This window comes from Megalobrama amblycephala, linkage group LG6 (genome assembly GCF_018812025.1).
Source record: "Megalobrama amblycephala isolate DHTTF-2021 linkage group LG6, ASM1881202v1, whole genome shotgun sequence".
In the NCBI taxonomy this organism is placed as follows: Eukaryota; Metazoa; Chordata; class Actinopteri; order Cypriniformes; family Xenocyprididae; genus Megalobrama; species Megalobrama amblycephala.
In genome coordinates, this window is record NC_063049.1 from 3,395,604 (window position 1) to 3,423,508 (window position 27,905).

Consider the following 27,905-nt stretch of genomic DNA (forward strand, 5'->3'; position numbering starts at 1 on the left):
ATGTAACAGACTTTATTGAACTGGCACATTTGACCTGCTTTACCGAGGAGTGTCTTATGATATTTTTTCGCGGTGGACTATCTGACCCGCTCAGTGCGGTCATGCCGATACACGATCCCAACGGGACGTTGGAACAGTATATTGAACAGGCTTTACTACTGAGCGGATCTCCCTTTACTGTGGGTGTCGCAGAAGAATGCGACACCATGCTTGATCACGTAATGGACGCCGCATCAAAGAACATTCACAAAATGGCGGCCACCATTACAACAACACCAGTCTATGTCCCAGCTGATCTCCATGAGCAACGTCACGTCTCCGCTGATCGCCCAGAGTCACGTCACGTCTCCGCCGATCGCCCAGAGTCACGTCACGTCTCCGCCGATCGCCCAGAGTCACGTCACGTCTCCGCCGATCGCCCAGAGTCACGTCACGTCTCCGCCGATCGCCCAGAGTCACGTCACGTCTCCGCTGATCGCCCAGAGTCACGTCACGTCTCCGCCGATCGCCCAGAGTCACGTCACGTCTCCGCTGATCGCCCAGAGTCACGTCACGTCTCAGCTGACCGTTCAGTGTCACGTCACGTCTCTGGATCTATCCAAGGGCGCAGAGGACTACGTTCCAGTGTGGCTGATCCTCCGCTGACTTCAGCACGAGCGGCTGGCATTCCGAAACCCACGCCGGCCGCTTCGCTCTCAAGCCTGCCGGCCGCTTCGCTCTCAAGCCAGCCGGCCGCTTCGCTCTCAAGCCCGGCGGCCGCTTCGCACTCAAGCCCGTCTGTTTCAACGCTCTCAAATTCGTCTGTTTCAACGCTCTCAAATTCGTCTGTTTCAACGCTCTCAAGTTCGTCTATTGCAACGCTCTCAAGTTCGCCTATTGCAACGCTCTCAAGTTCGCCTATTGCAACGCTCTCAAGTTCGCCGGTTGCAACGCACTCAAGCTCACCAGTTGCCATGGACTCAAGCGCCCTGGACGCGATGGACAAGATGGCTGCTTTGCCAGTGCCTACGGGCAAGATGGCCGCCCCTTCGGTGCTCACGGAGGTAGGGGGCGTTCCAGCCATGGAGTCCACCCCAGAACCCGCTTCAGCCAGTGAGTCTGCTCCAGAAACCGCTCCAGTCGGTGAACCATCGCCTCATCCTCAGAAGAGGAGGAGGAGGAGGAGGAAGAAGGCTCCTTCTGTTCTTCCCCTCTTACGTCCAAGCGTCTTGTCCTGCCGGCGCCACCCGAGCTCCTCGGTCTGCCAGCACCACCCAAGCTCCTCGCTCTGCCGGCGCCACCTGTGCTTCTTGCCCTGCCGGCGCCACCTGTGCTTCTTGCCCTGCCGGCGCCACCTGTGCTTCTTGCCCTGCCGGCGCCACCTGTGCTTCTTGCCCTGCCGGCGCCACCCGTGCTTCTAGCCCTGCCGGCGCCATCCACGCTTCTAGCCCTGCCGGCGCCATCCACGCTTCTAGCCCTGCCGGCGCCATCCACGCTTCTAGCCCTGCCGGCGCCATCCACGCTTCCAGCCCTGCCGGCGCCACTCAAACTCCTTGCGCTGCCAACGCCACTCAGGAGTCTTGCCCTGACGGCTTCACCCACACGCCTGGCCCTGCCGCCGCCACCCGAACTCCTTGCCCACGAACCTGCGACGGGCCCCGCTGAAATCCCCAAGAACTTTTTTGGGGGGGCAGTATACCTAGGGGTGGGGAGTTTGTGGGTGGGAACCCTGCACGGCCGCGGTCATCAGCGGTCCCTGAACTGCCCAGACCACCTGACCCGCCGTGGTCGCCAGAGACTCTTGACCTGCCATGGCTGCCCAAGCCACCTGAACTGCCGTGGCCGCCCGAGCCACCTGACCTGCCGTGGCCGCCCTTGCCACCTGACCTGCCGTGGCCGCCCTTGCCACCTGAACTGCCGTGGCCGCCCTTGCCACCTGACCTGCCGTGGCCGCCTGAGCCACCTGACCTGCCGTGGCCGCCTGAGCCACCTGACCTGCCGTGGCTGCCCGTAGCACCTGACCCGCCATGGTGGTCGAGTTCCTGGAACCTGCATTGGGACCCTGTTCATGTCCGCATACCAGTCCCCAATGCACCCACCCCCCCTCCCTAGCTGTTCCATTTACGTCGCGAGGACGCGCCTTCCGGGAGGGGGGCGTTATGTCACGATCACCATCTGTTCCTGTCATGTTCCTGTCACATCCCGGACTACATTTCCCATGATCCTCCATTGCTCATCACCTGCACTCACTTCACAATCACTCCACACTAATCACCACACCCAGCTGCAGCTCATTATCAGGACTATAAAGGACTTTCACTCACACCACCTCACCGGGAAGTCTTGATTTCCTTGTGTGTCATTTCTGAGCGTTTATTCCCTGTCTGTTCTGCCTGTTACCGTTTGGACTGTTACCCTGTTTATCCCTGTCTGCCGCCTGCCTCGACCTCTTGCTTGTATACCGACCTGTGAGTGATATCTGCCTGTCCTGATCATTGCCTGTTCCTTGACCACGATTCTGCCTGTCCCTTGCTGTTCCTGTTCGCTCCTGATTGACCCTGCCTGTACGACCACTCTCACTTGTAAATAAATGCTGCACTTGGATCTCCTGCCTGAGTCTCCATTCGTAACACATACAGCATGACTGGGCAGCTTTTCTGATTTTCTTTACATGAAGGTTAACTTTCACGGGTTATTAATGTTAATAACTCATTAATAAATGGTTCAAGTGTTCACTTTACATTAAGGTTAACTTTCACACACTCAAAAAAATGGTTTTGCGACACTGTTGTCCACTATACTTAATTATCAGTTATTAAACTAACATAAAGGGTTTAATTTCACGATTCAAAAAACTGCATGTGATGATTTCCAACATATTGGATGAAGAAGACGGCGCAAAGGAGGTGGGAAGGTGAATGGCGTCAGACCTAGAAGTACCAGCGAGGTAAGAAAATATAAAGTTAATCTAAAGGCAAAGTCTTTAATTTCTGTTAGTGTTTCGAAAAGTATGTTCTGGGATACTTTTAATATATTTAGTTTCGAATATTGTGTGAAATGTGTTCATTGCACCATTAATGGATGATATGTGGCTTAATGCTCTAAGACAGTGATATTAAAAGACAAAACTCACTATGCACCTTTTTAATAAACCAAACGTGCAGATGAATCCAGCATATGGACGCTTAACGTGTACGTTAACTAAACGTGTTGCATTCATATTCTGGGTTAATCTGCTTATCTTCTCGAATAGCATGTGGTTTACACTGAAAAAATAAAAACCTTGGATCAACTTAAAAAAATTGAAGTAATCAATCACACTAAATATTTGACATTGACTCAAAGTAAATAATTTCATTTAGTTTAATCTGAAAAGTTTAAATCCATGCAACCACTTTTTAAAGGTTGATCAAACTAATTATTTTAGTTTGGAACAAACTAATTATTTTAAGTTAGAACAAACTAACAAAACTAATATGTATAGGTTAAAGTAAATTAATTATTTTAGGTTAGAACAAACTAATATGTATAGGTCAGAGTAAATTAATTATTTGACTTGTCTCAAAAAAAAATGCTTTTAAAACATTTTGATCAATGACTATCATAACACTTTCCTTTAGAACACATTTATGTTTATTGTTCAATAAACTGACATTGAACATCTGTTACAATGTATGAATATTAAATTAGGAAGGTTTGTCCTGACAGAACACATTTTCATTACCATAAAACATCCTAAAATACAATTAAATGTTTAAACAGGTATACAATACTGTCTTTATACAAATGTATATGATGATGAACAGTTTCTTTCAGCTGAACACCAGAGACAAATCCTGGAACTGTTCCTCAGACAGTGAACAGTGGAACTCCTAAGACACTGACAGTTTCTGATACAGAGCTGTAAGCAACTAATTTATATGCAATTTAGCAAGCTCCTGGCCCTCTCCATTGGTCTGAAAATCTAAACTCTTTCATACAAATCTGTGCATACACTGAAAACACTGCAATCAGTCTCTCCAGTTGTCCATAACACTTGGCCTTTGAGGCTGGTAACCATCGAACTTGGGCAGCCACATTTCTAAATGCTGCTTGTGAAAATGCAGCTTTGTAAGTGCAACCTCTTACAAAAGGATCCGAAGTCTTGGCTTTAAAACACCATAAAATTTAACTACAAACATTTCAGAACACTTGGCCTACTTCGGCCTTTGAGCCTGGTAGCCATCGAACTTGGGCAGCCACATTTCTAAATGCTGCTGTGAAAATGCAGCTTTGTAAGTGCAACCTCTTAAAACACCATAAAATTAAACACAAATGGAAAATAAAATCAAGCAAGTCTGTGCAATTCAGCTCTGCCTACTCTGTGCTGTACAGCTGGGTGGTCAGTCTAGTGACTTTTGGGGTCATCTTTTTTCCATCAAGCTCCATCAGGACCTTTTGCACAAACTCAAAGGTGAACTGCAGCCTTTTCGGATATTTTAGGTTAAGTGTGTATATGAGCCCAAAGACCATGGCAAAAGCGTTTGCAACCGAGGGACACTGGTTCAGGACCTCTGTTCCTTCGATGACAATTTTAATGTCTTTTGGTGGATGGAGAGGATCCTCTTTCCCAGTGATAAAGATCGCCATGGTTGTCTGCTCCAGTTCTTCAACTTCATTTTCCTGCATAAAAAAGAGAAAGAGACAATAAGTACGTTATAGTTTCAGAAATCTCCCGATTTCATGTTAGATCATAATGTGCCAAGCTCTTATACACTCTAAACTGAACTTGAATAGGCGTGTGACGAGTTAGAGCCTTGAGAGCGAAGCAAGGCCGGTGAGTAATTGGCTGATCAGCACCAGCTGCGCGTCACACCGATCTCGGATCTCTCACAGAGGAGTGACGGGAGAATAAAAGGAGGAGTGACGACAGTGAAGGACGAGAGAGGACCAGGCCTGGATTTTACGTTGCATTTTAGTTACATTTTGTTATGTGTGTGCACGGCAGTCGTCCGTGAGCGCTTTTACTTTCTATTTATTTATTGATTTAAGTTTTTTAAATGTTCGCTGGTTCCCACCTCCTTCTTCTCATATCTATGAACTGAATCAAATGTTTATGACAAGGGGTGTGACTAGATTAAAAGAGATCTCATGAGATTCACGCAATTCAAATTTTTTCACATGCTGTCACGTGACACATCAAATTATCTGACGCAGTAAATAAAACAAATGTATAACTGATAACGTGCACTCACAGAGTGAATCAACTCCACCCAGCTGATGCAACACCAGCATACGCTGTGATCTAAAAACTGGAAAACTGTTTGAGACTGTGAGCTGCAGTTATAACTGAATTAAAATATATTAAATTTATCATTGAGGTGAAAAGGTGCCCCAAACACATTTAAAGAGGTTACTTCCCCAAAGACACAAAAGATGAGGCAAGACTAAATCATGCCTGCGTGTGTGCTGACTAGTGTTGTCACGATACCAAAATTTTGACTTCGATAAGATACCTAACTTAAATATCACGATACCAATTGTAACCCAGTTACAAAATATGTTTAAGAAAAAAACAAACACTTTTATTTCTCTCTTTCCCTTTCTAAGCCAATCAAAATGTTGTATTGCCTTTGTCCCGCCCTGCTGCATTGTCCATTGGTCGAATCAGCTCAGTGTCGATCCTTGTACAAAAACAGATTACGTCTGATAGAAAGAGTGAGAGCACATTTTACTGCTGAGCGGGAAAAAAAAAGTTAAATATATTGTAGAGAGATCGCAGTGGAGCGGCATTGATTGTTCATCAGTTTAATCAATCAGGTTTCCTGCATATCTTGGTGAGTTTTGTTAATTATTTTGTCATATTAAATGATTTTGATCTGATTAGCCTACGAGGCTAAACCATGTGCTATGTTATTGCACAACATGCGCTATTGCATCATAATCATTCGAAATCATAACGACTACTCTAATCTCAGTGAAATGTTTTTTTTTTTTTTTTTTATATCATCTTGTTGTAACATATATAAGTTATCTTCATAGAAATTATTGTCATTAGGCCTAATTGATGTTAATGTTTAAACAAATGTTTTACGGTCACCTGTTTTGTAAATTCAGGTCGGGTCTTTAGTAACCAGAGGATTCTGTTCATTGATTGTGAGGGATGTGAAACCTTAGATGGCGAGTCACCCAAACCGGATCTTCTAGAGTCTATGTGAATTTGAACTTCAAACCGTGAGGAACATTACGTGGTAGGACTGTTACTAACAAAGAGTCTTACAGACATAGGAGGACATTTTTGATTTTGACCATTTTTGAAAGACTGATCGTGCACTGGTCGTGCACGATACACATACACTGATAAACACACACACCAACATTAGTTTAAAAAGGGGGTTTTATTTCATTTTTATTTGTAAGCCGGCTACATTCTGTTGTGACTTTGTACAATATAATTTTCTTACTAAAGTTACATTGAAACTGTAACAGTGAATCTGTCCATTCATTTGTGTTGCAATGTCTGAACCTCTTACGAACCTAGAGTTGTGTATTTACCTATAGGTGGTTTACACGTAAAAACTTGGCGAGCCAGTCAGCCAGGAGGTTCTGTTGTATGACAAGAAGCCACAACTGAATGTGACTAAAGGTGTATTTCTAAATACCTTGCAACCTTGTATTGTATTGCATTTGAAGATGGAGGTAGTTCATTCTGAGAATATCAAGGTGCCAAATTCTGTTATCGTGAGTGGGTTAAGTGGCACTAAAGTAGATGAGGAAGTTTTTGACTATCTTAAGCAGTTTGGTTCGATATCAAGGTCAATTGAGATTACATTTCCTGATTCAGAACATATCAATCAAGTCATTGTAGAATATACATATGGCGACGCAGTAGAGGCCCTTGAGCATAGCTTGCCTTTACATAGGCAGTGTACTGCTAATCCTAACGTAATTCACCACATCGCAAGCCTGTCCAGTGTCTACAGTAGTGAGAAAGGTTCAGCAGCCACAAGTACTTTCCTGTCTGAGCTGAAAAACTTGGCTAAACTGAGTGGTAAATCTTTTGAGGATGTCCTCAAAGAAGAGCTTGGTAGAATCACAGAATCTATTGGGAAGTGTGAGCCCACTATTGGATCAAATATACCCAAAGGACTTGTCCCAGCCTCACCACTCAAAGAAACAGTAGAAATGCCTTCATCAGCTCATGAACCTCTGTATTGTGTAGGTGCAGAGCGAGAACCTGACTATTGCCCAGAGCCAAACTCATCTTCTTATGGACAGCCTCACAAGGAGCCAAAAGTTTCACTTTCATCTGCAGAGAGAACTATGCATTCTTTTCAGCTACCCCCTGACCAACTGAGTACACCTGAAGTGCAGCATGTAGTTGTAAAACATATAGTGAAGAGCACTGAGATAGCTACACAACTCCAGTCTGCTGTCCGGCTAAAGCCTTTCTCAGGAAGAGTTCCCTGCCCTAACCATGAAATTAATTATGACACATGGCGCAGCAGTCTGGAGTTTTACATGACTGATGCCAGCCTATCAGATGGAATACTGGTGAGGAAAATTGTAGATAGTCTGTTACCCCCCGCATGTGGTCAAACCATTAGGCCTCAAAGCCACTCCGAAGGCTTATCTGGATTTACTTGACTCGGCTTATGCAACGGTTGAGGATGGGGATGAGCTTTTTGTAAAATTCCTAAACACCAATCAGAACTCTGGTGAGAAACCATCTAGCTATCTGCAACGTCTACAAATAGCTTTAAACACCGTTTTGAAAAATAAAGTAATTCCAGACAGTGATGCAAACAGACAGCTCCTTAAACAATTTTGTAGAGGATGCTGGAACAACAATATAATTGCCACACTGCAACTTGAGCAAAAGAAGGATAATCCTCCTACCTTCACTCAGCTTCTGTTGTTGCTTAGGACAGAAGAAGACCGAATTGCGGCTAAGGACAGCAGGATGAAGCAGCACCTGGGGCTTGCAAAAGCAAAAGCACTGTCCAATGCCCAAGTCACATTTACTTCAGAAGCAGATTTTGATGTGAATAAACCGGTTGATGGTTCTTCTTCAACAGTGAATCAGCTTTAAAAACAAATAGCTGGCCTTCAAGCCCAGCTTGCAGCTCTCACCACTTCTAAAAGAGAAGTATCAGGAAAGGTTAAACTGACAAAGGAGAAGAAACTTAAATCGAGTGAGAATCCCACACTCAAGAAACAAGCACCGGCAGACACTGCAGGTGTAAGCAAAAGACCAAAGCCTTGGTATTGCTTTCGCTGTGGTGAGGATGGTCATATTGCTAGTAGCTGTGATAATCCTCCCAACCCAGCACTCGTTTCAGTAAAGACAAAAGAACTACAGAAGAAACGAGAGGTCTGGGAGAAGGAAGAAAACGTGGCTAAGCAAAAATCATCCACTCCTTTAAACTAGGAGGAGTTCCTGTCGAGGAGCTGACAGGAACTAGATCAAAAACAGGCTCCCATCAAAAGCCTAAATTGAATGTAGTACTTAATAAGCATCATGTTCATCACATCGTACTCCCAAAAGGATTGATTGGAAGCAAAGTCACAGCTAATGTGAAATTGGAAGGAGTTGATTGCAACTGATTAATCGATACTGGATCACAGGTCACAACGATTTCTCAGTCATTCTATAATCAGCACCTCTTTGAACATTCCATTAAGCCTGTGAGTGAAGTTCTGGAAATTGAAGGAGCCAACGGACAAAAGGTTCCATATACTGGTTATGTTGAGGTCAACATCCAGTTCCCTAGAGAGTTTGTCAACTCAGAACCTCAGATGCATACATTGGCTCTGATAGTGCCAGACACACGATCCAATGGCAGTGTACCAGTTATAATTGGGACAAACACCCTTGATTCCCTATATGAGCAGTACTGTAATATTAATTCTTCTAAAAGCACTCCATTTTACGGCTATGCTCAAATCCTCAAAACTTTGCAGTTGAGGCATCGACAAAGTTCAAGTGGTAACTTTGGAATAGCAAAGCTGAAATGCCATGAGCCAAAAGTTGTCCCTGCTAACCAGAAAATAATCCTTGAGGGCTGTGTGAACAGAAAAACTGCCAGTTGTGAACAGTTTGCATTAATTGAGCAGCCAACAATGTCATCCTTACCTGGTGGAATTTTCATTGATAGCTGTTTAATTTCCTTACCAAAAACATTTCCCTTTAAAATTCCGGTTCAAGTGAGAAACGAAACAGACCACGACATAACAATCCCTATGAATTGCGTTATTGCTGAGTTGACTGTACCACAAGACGTAATCCAAAATATTGACCCTGATCGAGTGAAAACAGTCACTTGCTGCTTAAGCCAACAAAATGTGGACACAGTTCCGAAATTGGAGTTTGACTTTGGAAATTCTCCTCTTTCAGAGGAGTGGAGGAAGCGGATAACTGCCAAACTGAACAGTTATTCTGACGTTTTTGCACAACATGATTTGGACTATGGTCATGCAACAAAAGTCAAACATAGGATTAAACTATCCGATGAAACACCGTTTAAGCAGCGTTCTCGTCCCATACATCCACGAGATTATGAGGCTGTCAGAAAACACTTACAGTCCCTCCTAGATGCAGGCATCATCCGAGAATCCGAGTCCCCATTTTCATCTCCTATCGTGGTAGTACGGAAAAAGAATGGTGATGTGAGGCTATGTGTTGATTATAGGAGGCTTAATTTACAAATAATTAAGGATGCTTACGCATTGCCTAACCTAGAAGAATCCTTCTCTGCACTCAGTGGGTCTCGGTGGTTCTCGGTGATGGACCTCAAGTCAGGGTTCTACCAGATAGAAATGGAGGAAAGTGATAAGCAAAAAACAGCTTTTGTGTGCCCCTTGGGATTCTGGGAGTGGAATCGTATGCCACAAGGGATCACAAATGCTCCAAGCACTTTCCAGCGCTTAATGGAGAAGTGCATGGGAGACATAAATTTGCGTGAAGTGGTGGTTTTCCTCGATGATATAATTGTTTTCTCAAAAACATTGGAGGAGCATGAAGTGCGGTTGACACACGTTCTAGACCGTTTGAGGGAATATGGCCTTAAGTTGTCATCTGAGAAGTGCTGTTTTTTCCAGACTTCAGTGCGTTACCTAGGCCATGTTGTGTCACACAAAGGGGTAGAAACAGACCCAGAAAAAGTAAAAGCACTCAAGACCTGGCCAAGACCACAAACTTTAAAGGAGCTGAAGTCTTTTCTTGGCTTCTCGGGCTATTACCGCAGGTTTGTCCAGGATTATTCAAAGATAGTAAAGCCTCTGACCAACCTTACATCTGGTTACCCACCTCTCCGGAAGGGGTGTGCGATGGCTAAAGTAGACGGCAAGTATCTCAATCCCAAAGACCCGTTTGCTGAAAGATGGACACCTGCATGCCAAGAGGCTTTCGAAAGAATCATCCACAAGCTAACATCCTCCCCAGTTTTGGGTTTTGCTGATCCTCAGTTACCTTATACCTTACACACTGATGCCAGTACAACTGGGTTGGGGGCAGCGCTATATCAAAGTCAGGATGGTCAAGATCGTGTCATCGCATACGCTAGTCGAGGACTGTCACGAAGCGAATCCCGCTATCCAGCACATAAACTGGAGTTTTTAGCCCTGAAATGGGCTATTACTGAAAAATTCCATGATTATTTGTATAGTAATGTGTTTACCGTTGTGACTGACAACAATCCCTTGAGATATGTTTTAACAACGGCAAAGTTGGATGCTGCGAGTTATCGGTGGTTAGCTGCACTCTCCACCTTTACGTTCGACATCAAGTATAGAGCAGGAAGGCAGAACCAAGACGCAGATGGCCTTTCTCACAGGCCCCATGGTGAGTCGGAGAATGACCAACTTTCTCAAGAAGAGAGTTCTAGGATACTTCAGTTTGTCTCCAATCATCTTGCCTCCGGCCTGTGCCCCGTTGAAGCAGTTCAGGTGACCTGTCAAAAACATCTGCTGGCCAGTGAGAAGGGAGACATGCCACCTTGTTTAATAGAATCTCTTGCTATGCACTCTAATGCCATCCCTGAAGTGTTCAACGAGGAAGAGTCGTATTGCGGACTTACCACTGTTCCTAAGTATAGCAGTGCTGAATTGGCTGCTTTTCAAAGGGAGGATCCAGTAATTTGTAGAATCCTTAACCTGATAGAGTTCGGAGAGCCCGCATCAGCTAACTTTAAAGCAGAGCCTGCTGAATTTTGCTTAATGCTAAGGAGATGAACCGCCTTGAACTTGTAGATGGTCTGTTATACAGACGACGACAATGTGACCACAGACCTGTCTATCAGTTTGTCTTACCCTTTATGTTGAGGTCATCAATTCTTGATAGCCTCCACAATGAAATGGGTCACCTCGGAGTTGAACGGACACTTGAACTGGTCAGAGCAAGGTTCTATTGGCCAAAGATGTCATCTGATGTTGAGGCTAGGATCAGAACCTGCGGAAGATGTGTGAGAAGGAAAGGTCAGCCAGAGAAAGCAGCACCTCTGGTAAACATACAGACCAGTAGACCTATGGAACTGGTCTGTATGGACTTTTTGTCTCTGGAACCAGACAGTAACAATATAAAAGATATTTTGGTAATTACTGACCATTTTACCAAATATGCGGTCGCTATACCCACTAGAGACCAAAAGGCCAGTACCATCGCTAAATGCCTCTGGGAACATTTCCTTGTCCACTATGGGTTTCCCGAACGTCTCCATAGTGATCAGGGACGGGACTTTGAGTCCAAAACCATCAAGGAGTTGTGTTCTCTAGCTGGTATTCGTAAGGTCAGGACCAGCCCCTATCATCATAGGGGAAATCCTGTAGAGCGCTATAACCGCACCCTTCTGAGTATGCTGGGGACACTACAGGAAAAACAGAAGTCAAAGTGGCGTGAACATGTGAAGCCTCTTACTCATGCATATAATTGCACGAGAAATGATGTTACTGGGTTCTCACCTTATGAACTCATGTTCGGTCGTCAACCTCGATTACCTATCGACATCGCATTTGGACTACCAGTTAGAGGGACTACATCCACATTGCATTCTCAGTATGTGAAATCCCTCAAATCTCACCTAGAAGAGAGTTATCAGTTAGCAATTAAGAATGCACAGAAGATAGCTCGGAAAAACAAAGAAAGGTTTGATGTCCGAGTAAGAGAATCCACACTTAATGTTGGAGACAGAGTTTTGGTCCGTAACCTTAAGTTACGCGGTAAGCATAAACTTTGCGATCGCTGGGAGTCTGAAGTCTATATTGTCCAAAAGAAGGCGGATGACTTACCGGTCTACACTGTGTGCCCAGAGGGTAAAGACAGACCTTTACGTACCTTACACCGGGATCTGTTATTACCATGTGGATTCCTCTCTGATGTTCAAGATGGTGAGGTGGTATCAGAAACTGCCCAGAAGAAACCCAAGACACGAAGTAGTTATATCCAACCGAACGAGGAAACATCTTACATCGAAGATGATGATTGTGGTAGTTCTATGGACATCCCTGCTACTGGAAAAAGGTTCATACAAGTCTATGAGATTCCAAAGGAGCAAGTTGCTAATGGAGTTCAGGGTGATGGAATTATAAATCTAGTTGACGAGAAGGAGCAACCCATATCAGAGATCTTACCAACCCTACTTGACTTGCCCCCTGACAGAGCTGCTAATGAACAAATGGAACAGTCTTCAGACTCACCTTCGTCGGAGATGAACCCAGAAGACGAGGGAAAGATGTCAGAGCTGCTTGTTGAAGTTCTTTTGGAAGATGATGATGTTCCTTTGTTAGACCTATCGGAGACAAAAAATGATCAGAATCGAGAAGAAAGCAATCATCAAACGGATGTTAATGATGACATACCTACAGTGTCAACAACTGTAAAAGATGATGTTCAAGAGACTGGCGAAAACCTTCGCAGATCGGAGAGAACTAAAAGAGCTCCTGGGAAGTTTACATACCCAATCCTTGGTAATCCTCTTATCTCTTTTGCTCAAACATTATTGGAGGGCTTCAACAAAGTGTTAGTTGAAGTTGGAAGCTTTAGCATTCCTGAAGATAACATGAAGGGACTCATGTTAGTTTAGAGGGGGTGGGTGTAACCCAGTTACAAAATATGTTTAAGAAAAAAACAAACACTTTTATTTCTCTCTTTCCCTTTCTAAGCCAGTCAAAATGTTGTATTGCCTTTCTCCCGCCCTGCTGCATTGTCCATTGGTCGAATCAGCTCAGTGTCGATCCTTGTACAAAAACAGATTACGTCTGATAGAAAGAGTGAGAGCACATTTTACTGCTGAGTGGGAAAAAAAAAGTTAAATATATTGTAGAGAGATCGCAGTGGAGCGGCATTGATTGTTCATCAGTTTAATCAATCAGGTTTCCTGCATATCTTGGTGAGTTTTGTTAATTATTTTGTCATATTAAATGATTTTGATCTGATTAGCCTACGAGGCTAAACCATGTGCTATGTTATTGCGCAACATGCGCTATTGCATCGTAATCATTCGAAATCATAACGACTACTCTAATCGCAGTGAAATGTTTTTTTTTTTTTTATATCATCTTGTTCTATATGAAGCTCTAGAATGTTCATTATGTGTAATATTTGGATTTAAGTATGCATTTATGCAGACTGATGTTCTAAATGAGGATGCAAAATATTTTTTCTAGTTTTTGCAAGTGTATATTGAAAATAATACACATTGAGTGTTTTATTTCTTATTCTTTTGTACTGTGGGATCTATAGTACAATGTTTTCAGTTAAGATGATGTTGTTTGATTATTTTATCGGACCAATTCATTGAAGTGCATCAGTATTTAATTGATGTTTTCATATATAGTGTTCATATATAGTTCATATATGTAACATATATAAGTTATCTTCATAGAAATGATTGTCATTAGGCCTAATTGATGTTAATGTTTAAACAAATGTTTTACGGTCACCTGTTTTGTAAATTCAGGTCGGGTCTTTAGTAACCAGAGGATTCTGTTCATTGATCGTGAGGGATGTGAAACCTTAGATGGCGAGTCACCCAAACCGGATCTTCTAGAGTCTATGTGAATTTGAACTTCAAACCGTGAGGAACATTACATGGTAGGACTGTTACCAACAAAGAGTCTTACAGACATAGGAGGACATTTTTGATTTTGACCATTTTTGAAAGACTGATCGTGCACTGGTCGTGCACGATACACATACACTGATAAACACACACACCAACATTAGTTTAAAAAGGGGGTTTTATTATATTTTTATTTGTAAGCCGGCTACATTCTGTTGTGACTTTGTACAATATAATTTTCTTACTAAAGTTACATTGAAACTGTAACAGTGAATCTGTCCATTCATTTGTGTTGCAATGTCTGAACCTCTTACGAACCTAGAGTTGTGTATTTACCTATAGGTGGGTTACACAATACTTAAACAATACTATGGCAAAAACCTAAAACAGCAGGAAAAGTAAATAACATGACAGAACTTCTTTCTTCACCAGTGTGCAGGCTGATAATTCTGGATTTGAGCTTCATTGCCATGAAGTTACAGAGTTAGATTTAATATAATTTTTAATGTTTATTATTGACTTGCTCAAAATTGTAAATTATTTGCTGTTATGTTTATATATATATATATATATATATATATATATATATATATATATATATATATATATATATATATATATATATATATATACACATTTAGGTGTTTTTGACAGGAAGATTATTGTAAAAATTAGATTACTGTAAATACTTAAAAGCAATATTATTAAAGCATAAATTGGTTTAAAATAACTGTATATACCCTTCACATTTTTATGTATTTTTTAATTAATTTTATTTTTTCAACCAGATATCACTTATTAAACTTAGACTTAATAATACCTTTTTTCGGAGGTCTGCTTGCACGAGTAAAATAAATAAGCTAGCTAGAGAGTAGCTAGCTACTCTGTCTGCTTATCAACACCTCGAACGGATTATAGTACATTTTAACAAGGCTTATTGTAGAAACGCTACCGCAAGAAAAATGTACATCTAGCTAGATCATTGATGTTAGTTTGACGTTATACTTGCGTGCTGCAATCATGTCGGATGGCAGACAGAATTGCAAAATAAAAAGCAATCCAACAGCACATTATACAATGTAAACAAGGACATGTTTTCTTGTGGTGGCCTTTATAAAATGAGCAGTGGTGAAAGTCTAGTCATGTTAGTGTGGCGGTTTGGTATTTCAACAAAACTCTCAATAAACTGACTACGCCACCCTGTCAACCAGGGAAAGATATTTATGAATTGATCACCTTTAAATGGGCACACAAGAACGTGGTTTCAAATATGGAGGCCTGAGACGTGGATAACAAAATACAAAACTTTATTTCAACAATAATCAAGCACAACTCTTAAAACATTCCTGCAGGCTGGGCATATTTTATATGGAGATGGATGAAAAGAGAAAAAAACCAAAGGGAAACCAAGGCTTACCTAGGGCAGGTAACTAGTGTGATGAGCACACGGCTACAATATTACAAAAGATCTTACCACCAGGTGCACAGGTCTCACTACACACACACACATTCACTCAAGTCAAGCGTGAACACACAGCACTCCGTGACAGAGTCCCACCACCGCACACGAGGGCCAACCAGCGACCTGCCTGAAGCCTCGGTTCCTACAACAAGAAACAAAAGTTAACCCAAAACCTCAAAAACAAGAAAAAAATAATAACAATAATAATAATAATAATAATAATAATAATAATCATAATGGTAACACTTTACAATAAGGTTGTATTAGTTAACATTAGTTAATGCATTAGTTAACGTTAACTAACCATGAACAACACCTCTGTTCAGCATTAGTTAATGTTTGTTAACGTTAACTCACGCATGTATTAATGCATCTATTCATATTAACAGCGCAAGTAGTTAACATTAGTTAATGCATTAGATAACATGAACTAATCATGAACAATGCCTCTTATTTAGCCTTAATGTTTTAAGGTTAACTTACTGTACTTACATTAGTTTATGTAGCAGTTGACACATTTCTAACTCTCCACTCACTTACACTAAAATAAGGTAAAAAATACCATTGTGTACCTTATCAGCATTATTTATTAACAAGGCATTGATTTGGGCTGTAAATATAATTACAAAGTGCAAACCATCTGAACATTAACAGATATGTTGTTCATGTTTATATGCATTTTACTATCATTACTTACATTCAACAAAGCATTTATTAATGGAATTTGTGAACCTTATTGTAAAGTGTACACTATTTCATCATTAACTGATGAGTTACCAACATTTGTAGACCCTTTATTAACATGACTTACCATTAACAAAGCATTTATTAATGGAATTTGTGAACCTTATTGTAAAGTGTACACTATTTCATCATTAACTGATGTGTTACTAACATTTGTAGATCCTTTATTAACATGACTTACCCTTAACAAAGCATTCATTAATGAAATTAAACGATATTTTGAGCCAATAATCCACACCTACCCATAAACCTACCCATAACCATTTCTTAAATCTCCGTACAGTTATAAATAAAAGAATAAGAGACAAGCGTAATCACAATAATTTATTTTTTTGCAAAAATGTCAAAAGTTGTACCGAAAGTACGTTAGTTCAAATGATGATGAGTTGCAGTCGCAGTCCTCTCTGGCGGTAATAGTTTTAATAGGGTACAGAGCAGAATTTAAGATAATAATCCATGAAAATATGATGAATCCGGCTTCTCTTCGTGAAGGCGCGCACTCAAATGTCAATCCACTGAAACACGGCATGTCGCAATCTGTGACGAAGCAGGTGAGAACCAATGAGCGTTTGATATCAGTGCCGTAAACCATGCCGTAACGGATCTCGTGGGCGCGCGCGACTTTTTAAAATTTGAATCATAGCGAGCGCGGGCTTTGACTATGACGGTCGCTGCTGAGAATGAAGATGAAGAACGACGGAAAAAACGCAGAATTTGGATATGTTCCTTACAAACATATGGATTATAAAGATTTGGAGTACAGCGAACAAATAAAGTTGATGTGATTTGTGAATTTATGTTGTGCTTTGGTGTGTCTTGTCAGTCACTGCATAGGAGAAAACGCCTCACAGCAAACAAACTAAATATTACAAAATGGGTAAACAATTACAGACATTTTATTTTTCATTTAAATGCTTTGTTAATGGTAAGTCATGTTAATAAAGGATCTACAAATGTCAGTAACACATCAGTTAATGTTGAAATAGTGTACACTTTACAATAAGGTTCACAAATTCCATTAATAAATGCTTTGTTAATGGTAAGTCATGTTAATAAAGAGTCAACAAATGTTAGTAACTCATCAGTTAATGATGAAATAGTGTACACTTTACAATAAGGTCCACATATTCCATTAATAAATGCTTTGTTGAATGTAAGTAATGATAGTAAAATGCATATAAACATGAACAACATATCTGTTAATGTTCAGATGGTTTGGACTTCAGAATTATATTTACAGCCCAAATCAATGCCTTGTTAATAAATAATGCTGATAAGATACACAATGGTATTTTTTACCTTAATTTAGTGTGAGTGAGTGGAGAGTTAGAAATGTGTCAACTGCTACATATATGTAATGTAAGTACAGTAAGTTAACCTTAAAACATTAAGGCTAAATAAGAGGCATTGCTCATGATTAGTTCATGTTATCTAATGCATTAACTAATGTTAACTACTTGTGCTGTTAATATGAATAGACACAATGGCATTTTTACCTTTAGCGTAGATGAGTTAAAAATGATCACTCTTAGTGTGTCAACCGCTACATAAACTAATGTAAATATGCACAGTAAGTTAACCTTAAAACATTAAGGCTATTTACAGGCATTGCCCATTATTTCATATTATCTAATGCATTACCTAATGTTAACTACTTAACACTGTTAACATGAATAGATGCATTAATATATGTGTGAGTTAATGTTAACAATGATTAACTAATGTTGAACAGCTAGGTGTTGTTGGTTAGGTAATTGAATTAACTAATGTTAACTAGTTGTGCAGTTAACATGAATACATGCATTAATATATCCGTGAGTTAACGTTAATAAACATTAACTAATGCTGAACAGAGGTGTTGTTAATGTTAATTAATGCATTAACTAATGTTAACGACTTGCACTGTCAACGTGAATACATGCGTTAATATATGCGTGAGTTAACGTTAACAAATTTTAACTAATGCTGAACAGAGGTGTTGTTCATGGTTAGTTAACGTTAACTAATTGTCATGATCACCAGTGAGAGTGCCCTTTCAGCCACTAGAGGGCACTCCATCCCGGACTCTCTGTTCACCCATTTCATGGACTACATTTCCCATACACACTCCCTGGACTAATCATCATTCATCATTGCACTCAGCTGTTTTGTGTTTCATTATCAGTGTCTGTCTATTTAGTCTCAGTTGTTTCTGTCCTTGGTTGTGGTTTGTTATATTCTGTTATGTGCACATTTTGTACCGCTGGCTTTTGTTTTCTGTGGACTGTCACTCTGGATTTTGACCCATGCCTGTGCTGGATGTATGATTTTGGATTTCCCTTTTATTAAACTGCTGCACTTGGATCTTACCATCTTGTTTCTGTGTGCAACCGTGACAGAACAAACCACCACTATATTGATCCAGCAGCATGGATTTCCGGATCCCTTTCCCGGCCCGCATTACAGAACGGATGGCTCAATTTCGGACATTGAGAGCCCTACGGCAAGAAGGATGGGAGGTAGGGTGCTTTGCAAAGGTCTTTTGGGCGATGGCGGTGGGGCTGGATTACAATGACGCGGCTTTGAAAGACCTGTTTAATGGTTGCCTTGACGAGCCGTTGTCTCATTGTGAGATGGAAGGGCTACAGAGCTTAAACTTTTGGAAGTTTGCCGCATATCTCTGCCATCGGATAGAGTGGGCCTCACCTAGACAACCAGCCAGTGAATCCGCTTCAGAGCCCGTTCCAGTCAGTAAGTCCGTTCCAGCTCGTGAGTCCGTTCCTGAGATCACTGAGGAGGTGGGCGCTGAATCTTCGCTTCCCACACGGAAGAAAAGGAAGCGGAGGAGGAAGGCTCCAGCCAGTGAGTCCACTACAGAGCCCGCTCCAGCCAGTGAGCCCGTTCCAGCCAGTGAGTCCACTCCAGAGCCCACTCCAGCCAGCGAGTCCGCTCCAGTCAGCGAGTCCGCTCCAGTCAGTGAGTCTACTACAGAGCCCGCTCCAGTCAGTGAGTCTACTACAGAGCCCGCTCCAGTCAGTGAGTCCGCTCCAGTCAGTGAGTCCGCTCCAGTCAGTGAGTCTACTACAGAGCCCGCTCCAGCCAGTGAGTCTACTACAGAGCCCGCTCCAGTCAGTGAGTCTACTACAGAGCCCGCTCCAGTCAGTGAGTCTACTACAGAGCCCGCTCCAGCCATTGAGTCTACTACAGAGCCCGCTCCAGCCAGTGAGTCTACTACAGAGCCCGCTCCAGCCAGTGAGTCTACTACAGAGCCCGCTCCAGTCAGTGAGTCTACTACAGAGCCCGCTCCAGTCAGTGAGTCTACTACAGAGCCCGCTCCAGCCAGTGAGTCCGCTCCAGAGCCCGCTCCAGCCAGTGAGTCCGCTCCAGCCAGTGAGTCTGCTCCAGCCAGTGAGTCCGCTCCAGCCAGTGAGTCCGCTCCAGAGCCCGCTCTAGCCAGTGAGTCCACTCCAGTACTGCATGCTCTCCCTGTCAGTCCCGTGATGGCTAGGAGGGCTGTCTTCACTTTTTATATTTTGGCTGTCTTGCGTGCCTGGAGGATGCACTCAGAACAGCCCGCGCCCGCTCCAGCCAGTGAGTCCGCTCCAGAGCCCGCTCCAGCCAGTGAGTCCGCTCCAGAGCCCGCTCCACTCAGTGAGTCCACTCCAGAGCCCGCTCCAGCCAGTGAGTCCATTCCAGCCAGTGAGTCCGCTCCAGCTCCGCATGCTCTCCCTGTCAGTCCTGTGATGGACCCAGGGCAGCCCGAGCCCGCTGCCGTCCCAGAGCAGCCCGAGCCCGCTGCCGTCCCAGAGCAGCCCGAGCCCGCTGCCGTCCCAGAGCAGCCCGAGCCCGCTGCCGTCCCAGAGCAGCCCGAGCCCGCTGCCGTCCCAGAGCAGCCCGAGCTCCCTGATACGGCCACGGAGGCCGTCACCGAGCTGGCCGCTCTCCCTGATACGGCCACGGAGATCGTCACCGAGCTGCCCGCTCTCCCTGATACGGCCACGGAGGCCGTCACCGAGCTGCCCGCTCTCCCTGATACGGCCACGGAGGCCGTCACCGAGCTGCCCGCTCTCCCTGATACGGCCACGGAGGCCGTTACCGAGCTGCCCGCTCGCCCTGATATGGCCTCGAAGCACCCTTGGCTAGTCCTGCCGCCGCCGTCCAAGCCTTCTGCCCTGCCGCCGCCGTCCAAGCCTTCTGCCCTGCCGCCGCCGTCCAAGCCTTCTGCCCTGCCGCCTCTGCCCAGGCTGCCGGAGCCGTTGAGACCCGCCTGGTCTGTTCCTCCAGCACCGCCCTGGCACTCAGCCAGGAATCCAGACCTGCCAGTGCCCGCCTGGTCAGTTCCTCCAGCGCCGCCCTGGCACTCAGCCAGGACTCCAGAACAGCTGGAACCAGCCTGGTCAGTTCCTCCAGCACCGCCCTGGCACTCAGCCAGGAATCCAGACCTGCCAGTGCCCGCCTGGTCAGTTCCTCCAGCGCCGCCCTGGCACTCAGCCAGGACTCCAGAACCGCTGGAACCAGCCTGGTCAGTTCCTCCAGCACCGCCCTGGCTATCAGTTGGGCACCCTGGATCTGGCCACCATCCCTCCCCCTGATCCTCCTCCTGTCCACCTCCCTCCTGAGTTTTTGTGTGTTTGTGTTTTGTCTGGTGGAGCGTCTGGTAGCCGCTCCTTTGAGGGGGGGTAATGTCATGATCACCAGTGAGAGTGCCCTTTCAGCCACTAGAGGGCACTCCATCCCGGACTCTCTGTTCACCCATTTCATGGACTACATTTCCCATACACACTCCCTGGACTAATCATCATTCATCATTGCACTCAGCTGTTTTGTGTTTCATTATCAGTGTCTGTCTATTTAGTCTCAGTTGTTTCTGTCCTTGGTTGTGGTTTGTTATATTCTGTTATGTGCACATTTTGTACCGCTGGCTTTTGTTTTCTGTGGACTGTCACTCTGGATTTTGACCCATGCCTGTGCTGGATGTATGATTTTGGATTTCCCTTTTATTAAACTGCTGCACTTGGATCTTACCATCTTGTTTCTGTGTGCAACCGTGACACTAATAACTGAAAAATAAACTTGAACAACAAAATACACAACGAGCAATTACAACACATCCAAATAAACGTCAAATCCAAAGTAAAAAAATAAAACAAAAGAAACAAACACAAGAGCGCTGACCCAACGGGAAGGACCGATGAACAGCGCACTATCACGCCGATGGTGACCTTGAATAGTCGGAGACAGATCACAGAAACAAACGTAAACAAAGCAGCAGCATCAAAGAATGTTGCCCCACAGGCTGCACAACGTGCAATGGATCCTAAAATCAGCTATTCTTCCTAAAAAAAAAAAAAAAAAAAGGAATCATTAAATCATTTACCACGTAAAAATAGTATAGACCTTAGTGATAGCTGTGGACTACACATACACATACCTCCATATTGTCGCTATAGTCACGAGTCCGTCCGCACGCACACTCGGACATCAAACCCACAAAAGGATATAATCACAGCAGGAGCATGTTGAGTGAGAGGGCAGCCGCCAACCAAACGCTATGAATGATTTTCGTCGGAAACTACGACCCAAATAAAACCAGTTACCTCAGACACGCATTCTAATGCTCACTACCCAGATAGCAAGCACTTTTGGGCCGATTCCGGCAGAAAAGCGGCACTGTCAGCTCACTGTCGACGTCGATGAAAAGATTATGGGCCATAACTCTGCCGACTGTACTCAACGCATCTGGCTGACAGACAGCGTTTTCTTTATGGGCCGGTCTCGGCTGAAATAGTTGTACTCGCGGAAGGTCCATATAACTCGGTATAGATCTATCGGCCCAAGTTCGTTTCGTAATAGGCGGGCCCCCAAATAACAAGCACTTTTGGGCCGATTCAGGTTTAAGCGCGCCAACATCGACTCAATTTCAGAGTCTGTGAAAAGATAATGGGCCAGAGCCGTGTGGACTGTACGGCTGACAGACGGCTTTTTCTGAACGGGCCAATCACGACTGAAAGCTCGTTATCTGTTTTCGGCCCGAGTTCGTTTGTCACAGGCGGGCCACTGCTGGGGTTAAAGAATTCAGCCGCCTGAAAAAGAGTTTTGGCGGTTAAATCCTGAGGGGAATCCTGCAGTCAACATTTCATGATCGAGAGAAAGGATCAGCTGCAAAACGGTAAGCAATTTAATTTATTTAATGTTAAGTTTAGTGTTTTTAAATGGATTAATTAATGGTTTGCAATGATAACAACGTCAGTATCCATTCGGTCCCAGAGAGTGATAGTTTTGAATAACATGTTTAGAACAACTGCTGAGCTCTGGAGCACTAGTTGGCTAATGCAATATCGAGTTAACGTTATATTTTGTCTACTAAAATCAGTCAGTCAATTCATCTTTTCCAACGAGTGATTATTGAATTGAGTCGGAGTATGCGGTGGCGCCATATAATAGGCCTGTATAGCACAACGTTTCGGGTGGAAGTTTTCCCCACAAAAACTTTCTATTAATAATTGTTAACATAAGAGCAATAATAATTCTGTTATAAAATTGCAGCTTCGCCCTCAGAGATCCTTATATATATATATATATATATATATATATATATATATATATATATATATATATATATATATATATATATGCGGCATTATGTTATTTTGTGTAGGCTAAATACTTGAACATGTGCTGCTTTAAACAGTCATAAATGCCATGTCAGTCACTTATGTTCAACCTTTGCAGTGTAATGATGGCTTTCCTTGATGTTGAAAAAAAAAAATGCCTCTCAATAATGCCTTTTACTGGAAAAGTTTATTTCTGACCCTGATAACATATATATATATATATATATATATATATATATATATATATATATATATATATATATATATATATATATATATATATATCCCATACAATATGTTTAAAATCATAGTACTTAATATATTTTAATGCAAAGGGAATTTCTATGATTTTGTGTCATAAACTAACGTTTAACCTGAACACACTGTTTTGGAGTCTTTTTTTTTTTTTTTTACAGATATTTTAAACTCATGCATAAACTCTGGATGCAATTTATCAAATATATAGGTGCTAAAGAAAAGTAATGCTTAAGACTTAATAATGACCTTACAATATGTATTCTTTTATTTCAAAGCTGCAGTTCAGAGAAACCCTGCTGAAATGGAGGATGAGGGGACCATGAAGAGGTGGCTGCAACTGGCAGCAAATTGAAAGGGCGGATGCATGGTAAGTCTTCTTAGTGTTGTTCAGGGGCCTCATGTATAAAACTTTCCATAGATTTCATACTAAAAGTGTGCGTATGCATAAAAGCCAGATTTTCACAAATTTTCAAAATTATAACACCATGCTTACGCCTGAACCTGCGCAAAATTATCTTTATAAAATCCAGTCAGCTGAAGATTGTGCGTACATGAATCTTTTCCCGTCTCCTCCATGAAATCACCATATATGGAGCTTACAACGCCTAGTTTTATTATGCATTACGTCACCTGCATATCATTTCCATGCATATTCCCATCCACGTGACACTGTGTTTAACTGTACAAGACATTAGGAAAATATGACGATAAATGCCGTCAAATTACATTGCTAAAAATCATTCACTCTCCTTCTCTTGTTTTAGAAAAAAATAAAAAGTATAAAATACTGTTCAGAATGGTTTCAGTGAAGAGTTATTTTAAACCGTTGTCTAGTAGCCAAAGTTTTTTTTTTTTTTTTTTTTCAAATGTATGCATTTTTGCCTATAAAGTAAACATAGCCTATATTTTAGGATGTTTATATATTTTTAATTGAAACAGATATTCAGGCTTATTTTTGCATTGTAAATTATTGTACGACTCACCGCATCACTGACAAACATTTTAAAAATAAAACGTGCGTATCTTACCGTTTCCTTCTAAATCTAGCCTTCAAATACAATGGCGTTTTTCAGAATATTGGTAAGACCATGAAATGTGCAGGACATCAGTAGCACACCTGCGTTCAGCAGAGGTTGTACAGTACTGTGTACAGTAGCTACTCGACGGATGATCACCGAGCGACTCCTTCAGTGTCATTATGCCATTATGTTGCTAAGCTATCTCTGCTTAGACGAAGTGCGCATCATTGATCATTATTCGTGCAAAAACATTTTCGAGTTCTGCTATTTAGAGCTTGACTTTTAATTTAAAGCGTAATTATCATGCACCAAGCAATCGTCGTTGTAGTTAAAACATTAAAACACAGCATGCCATAGGAAAAGTGTTCTAAAGCAGTGCATCCATTACAAATATTTGTACTTTTTTGTGAGTATGCGATGTTTATACATCAGGCCCCAGGTGACAGGCACAATTTGTCTGTTTAAATCTATATTAAAGACCCATCTCTTGTTGAATGTTAGAATTGTCATGTTGCATAAATAAGGTAAACTATAACCAGAAACACTACCTACAACATACAATATACTTGTTTCATCATACGAAGAATGACATTTATGCTAAAATTAGTCTGTCTGTCTCATTCCATTTCCAGAACAGATGGTTGAGATGACCACAACAGCCCTGAATGTCAGCAGAGAACATGACAACTAAACAAGCTCTGGAGACAGATCCGCTGTGAAGACCTTGTCGACACAACAGTCTACAGCACAGATCTTCAGCAAAGATCACGAGAACCAGACGAGACCTTTGCAAGGCCACTTCAACTTCTCTTCCCTCTACATATGCCATTGTGCTGTGTTCGATCCTCAAGCTGAATGATATCAGTCCACAATCTAACTTCTGATGCAGCTGAATCATAATCACACTGGGTTTGTTTGGCCAGAGGAAAACTGGCCCTCGACTGAGTCTGGTTTCTCCCAGGGTTTTTTCTTCATTCTGTCTTCTGATGGAGTTTGGGTTCTTGTCACTATCGCCTCTGGCTTGCATAGTTGGACACCTACTTTTCAATAATATTGATCTGACTGCATTGACACTATTGGATGAGAACTCAACAGAGCTGGATTATGACATTACTGTTTTCTGCAGAACTGATTTATAGTTGAATTGAACTCATTGAACTGAACTGAAACAACACTGAAATGACTTCAGCTGAACAATCACACTGTCTTTTGCTCCATTACAGTATTTAATTCTGCTTGCATAATTGAATTCACTATTTTCCAGTTTATCACTGTAAAGCTTCTTTGAAACAAACTGTAATGTAGGTTATAAAGCACTTTGTGAAGGTGACTTAACTTGAAATTTGGAAATTATTGCTAAAAGAATTTTTATGTGTAAGAAAGGATGTTGTTTCTCCATTTAATATACAGTAAATAATTAACTTAGTATTTAGTGGTTTAAAATGTATGTTGTTAGTAAATGTTTATAGTGTATTCATTGTTAATAATGCTTATAATGTATTTGTTAATTTTATAATAAAATGTCTTCATCTTTTTAAAGGGTTGATTGTGTTTCACTTGAATTACATTTAGCAGTTTCTGGACCACATCTGGCCCGGGGACCAAGCCGAATCTCAGCCAGATGTGTTTTACAGTGCCTGGGCCAGACCTGGGCCACATAAAACGATTTAAGTAAATTTCCAGTGTGCTGGCCAGATCTGGGCCACATCCATAAATAAGAGTCTTTTTACAGGGTGTGGGCCGCATCTGGGCCAGAGGAAGTTGTTTTTGTCCGTTTTCAGTGTGAGGACCAGTTTTGGGCCGGGGACCCAGCCAGAACTGGGCCGGAATTGAAGCAAGGATGTGGCCCAGTAGTGGGCCGGACAAATTTTGCTATCTGGGTAGTTAGCAAACACATACCTGAGAGACGGAAAGAGCCAAAAACCGGAATGGGCGGGCCTCGGGCAGTGACGCACAGCGGTGAGCAAACACACAATAGTGCTTTAAAAGTCCCCTTTTATATAGCCGTGAGAGTATATGACTGGACAATTCGTGCACTTGTGGCCAATTTAAAGAACGCACACCGTTCATCCCACTACATTAGGAACGGAAGTGAAAAAGACTGAAGACTGCTCTTCTCTGTTTATAGTTAATTTCTGTAGCAGAAAGAGCACCACATATAGGCCTGGAATATGCGTGTGCATATAAGTGTTAAGTCATTTGCAAATGGATTCGTTTGGGTGCACGTTTTTTTGACACTGTTCCAGGGAAGATGTCTGGACATGGTCAAAGTGTTTACAGCTCAAAATTCAGTCATAATTCAGCATCAAAGATTTCTTATAAATAGTGTTAAAATCTCTTCTTGTGAGCCGAGTTTCTCGTCATACCCCTATTTATTAAATATGGCTAAGAAAACCTAGACTATGACCATGTTAGTCTGTAGGTGTTAACTGTGTGAGCAAGTGAGAGAGATGCCCTTACCTGGTATTCTTTGATAAGGTGCTCAAGAGGTTCGCCGAGGTAGATTATCAGAGATTTGAGGATGCATTCTCTTCTGATGGTGATGTCCACAGTCTGAGTAAAAACAGTTGCTATGAATTAAAATTAAACATTTACAAAAAAAAAAAAAAAAAAAAAAAAACTATTCAGCCATGGATCCCAGTGATACACAACTTATTCATAGATACCTCATCTAAAACCTGCAAGATCTTGGTGGTCTTCTCTTTCACAACTCCTCCCTTGCTCCTGATGACCTCCAACAGTTTGGTGGAGTGCTTGTCCAACTGCGCCAAGAACTTTGTCTCCAAGGGAACTGTTGTAATTCGCATGAACTCGGCATTGATCTAAAAAGTAGAGCATACAGAAATAAGTTTAGAAGTTTTTAAGATGGTGAACACAAAACGGAATCCCCAGCACAACCTTACTAAATTATCGCCTACAACAAAAACAACAACTCATAAGTGAATCAACAGTTAGGTCTAAAAATGTTAAACTGTAAGCTATAAGACATTTGCTCGCATGGATTTAACTGGTCTTAGACAAAGTGCCATGCCTGTGAAACTCCACTACAGACCAAAAATTAAGTGAGTAAATGAATGGTTGACTAATGCGTCTGAGGTGCTTTGCATCTAAAAACCTACCTCTTCCATCTGAAAAAGTGCAGGCCATCTCTCGAAGACGTCTTCAATGCTCGGCTTCTTATGCACAATTTCTTGTCTCCGGTATCCAAATGTCTTTGCCATCTTTTCTTTTATTGCTTGTCTGTTGTTTCTTTGCTGTGCAGATTCACAAACATGTTCCCAAAATCAGTGTCCTTGTACTGCAGTCTTATGTGTCCTACTAATCCACATGCATTCTTGACCTCTTCGATGAGTTCTTCCAGTGATTTGGGAATCCCATTGCGTAGCTCCATTCTTACACTGTTGTCTTCGCTCACTGTATAGACTTCGCTTACTCATGAGTAAGAGAGACAGAGGGAAGGCAGAGACATGGTAAGAGGGAATGAATGATGCAGCTTTACACTTTATAGCCAATGACTAAGGATGCTAATTTAGATTTATTTAAAAAAAAAAAAAAAAAAAAATCCCAGGTGAGGCACAAGGGTTAGGACTGTTACATGCAAAAGTCATACAACCACTCACTAATTCTGACCTTAAACATGTATGTATCTTTTCAGAGTAATCAGCCGCATCCCCCCAACTGTGTAGTCAGCCAATGGATATGGATCTGTCAGTTCGTTTGGGCCAAGAAGTTCCACCTCCTTCGTAGGACACATTTTCAGTTCATAGGCTCTGTAATGTTCCCTGTACCACGTACTCAGCTTTCTGACAATAAA

General features: G+C 42.3%; 1 protein-coding gene and 1 long non-coding RNA gene across 2 annotated transcripts; one reads left to right on the top strand and one right to left on the bottom strand.

The window, feature by feature from the left end:
* Positions 1-3,644: 3,644 nt before the first annotated feature.
* On the bottom strand, positions 3,645-27,507 carry LOC125269684. Its single transcript, XM_048192637.1, has 4 exons — positions 27,211-27,507; positions 26,758-26,913; positions 26,552-26,644; positions 3,645-4,641 (listed from the first exon to the last, which is right to left on the bottom strand). The coding sequence occupies exons 1-4, from the start codon at positions 27,310-27,312 to the stop codon at positions 4,336-4,338; spliced, it is 657 nt and encodes a 218-aa protein (XP_048048594.1). The 5' UTR covers positions 27,313-27,507; the 3' UTR covers positions 3,645-4,335.
* On the top strand, positions 21,895-25,578 carry LOC125269690. The gene is made up of 3 exons (XR_007185175.1): positions 21,895-22,369; positions 23,348-23,439; positions 24,724-25,578. It is a non-coding gene; the product is annotated as an uncharacterized LOC125269690 (long non-coding RNA).
* Positions 27,508-27,905: the final 398 nt, after the last annotated feature.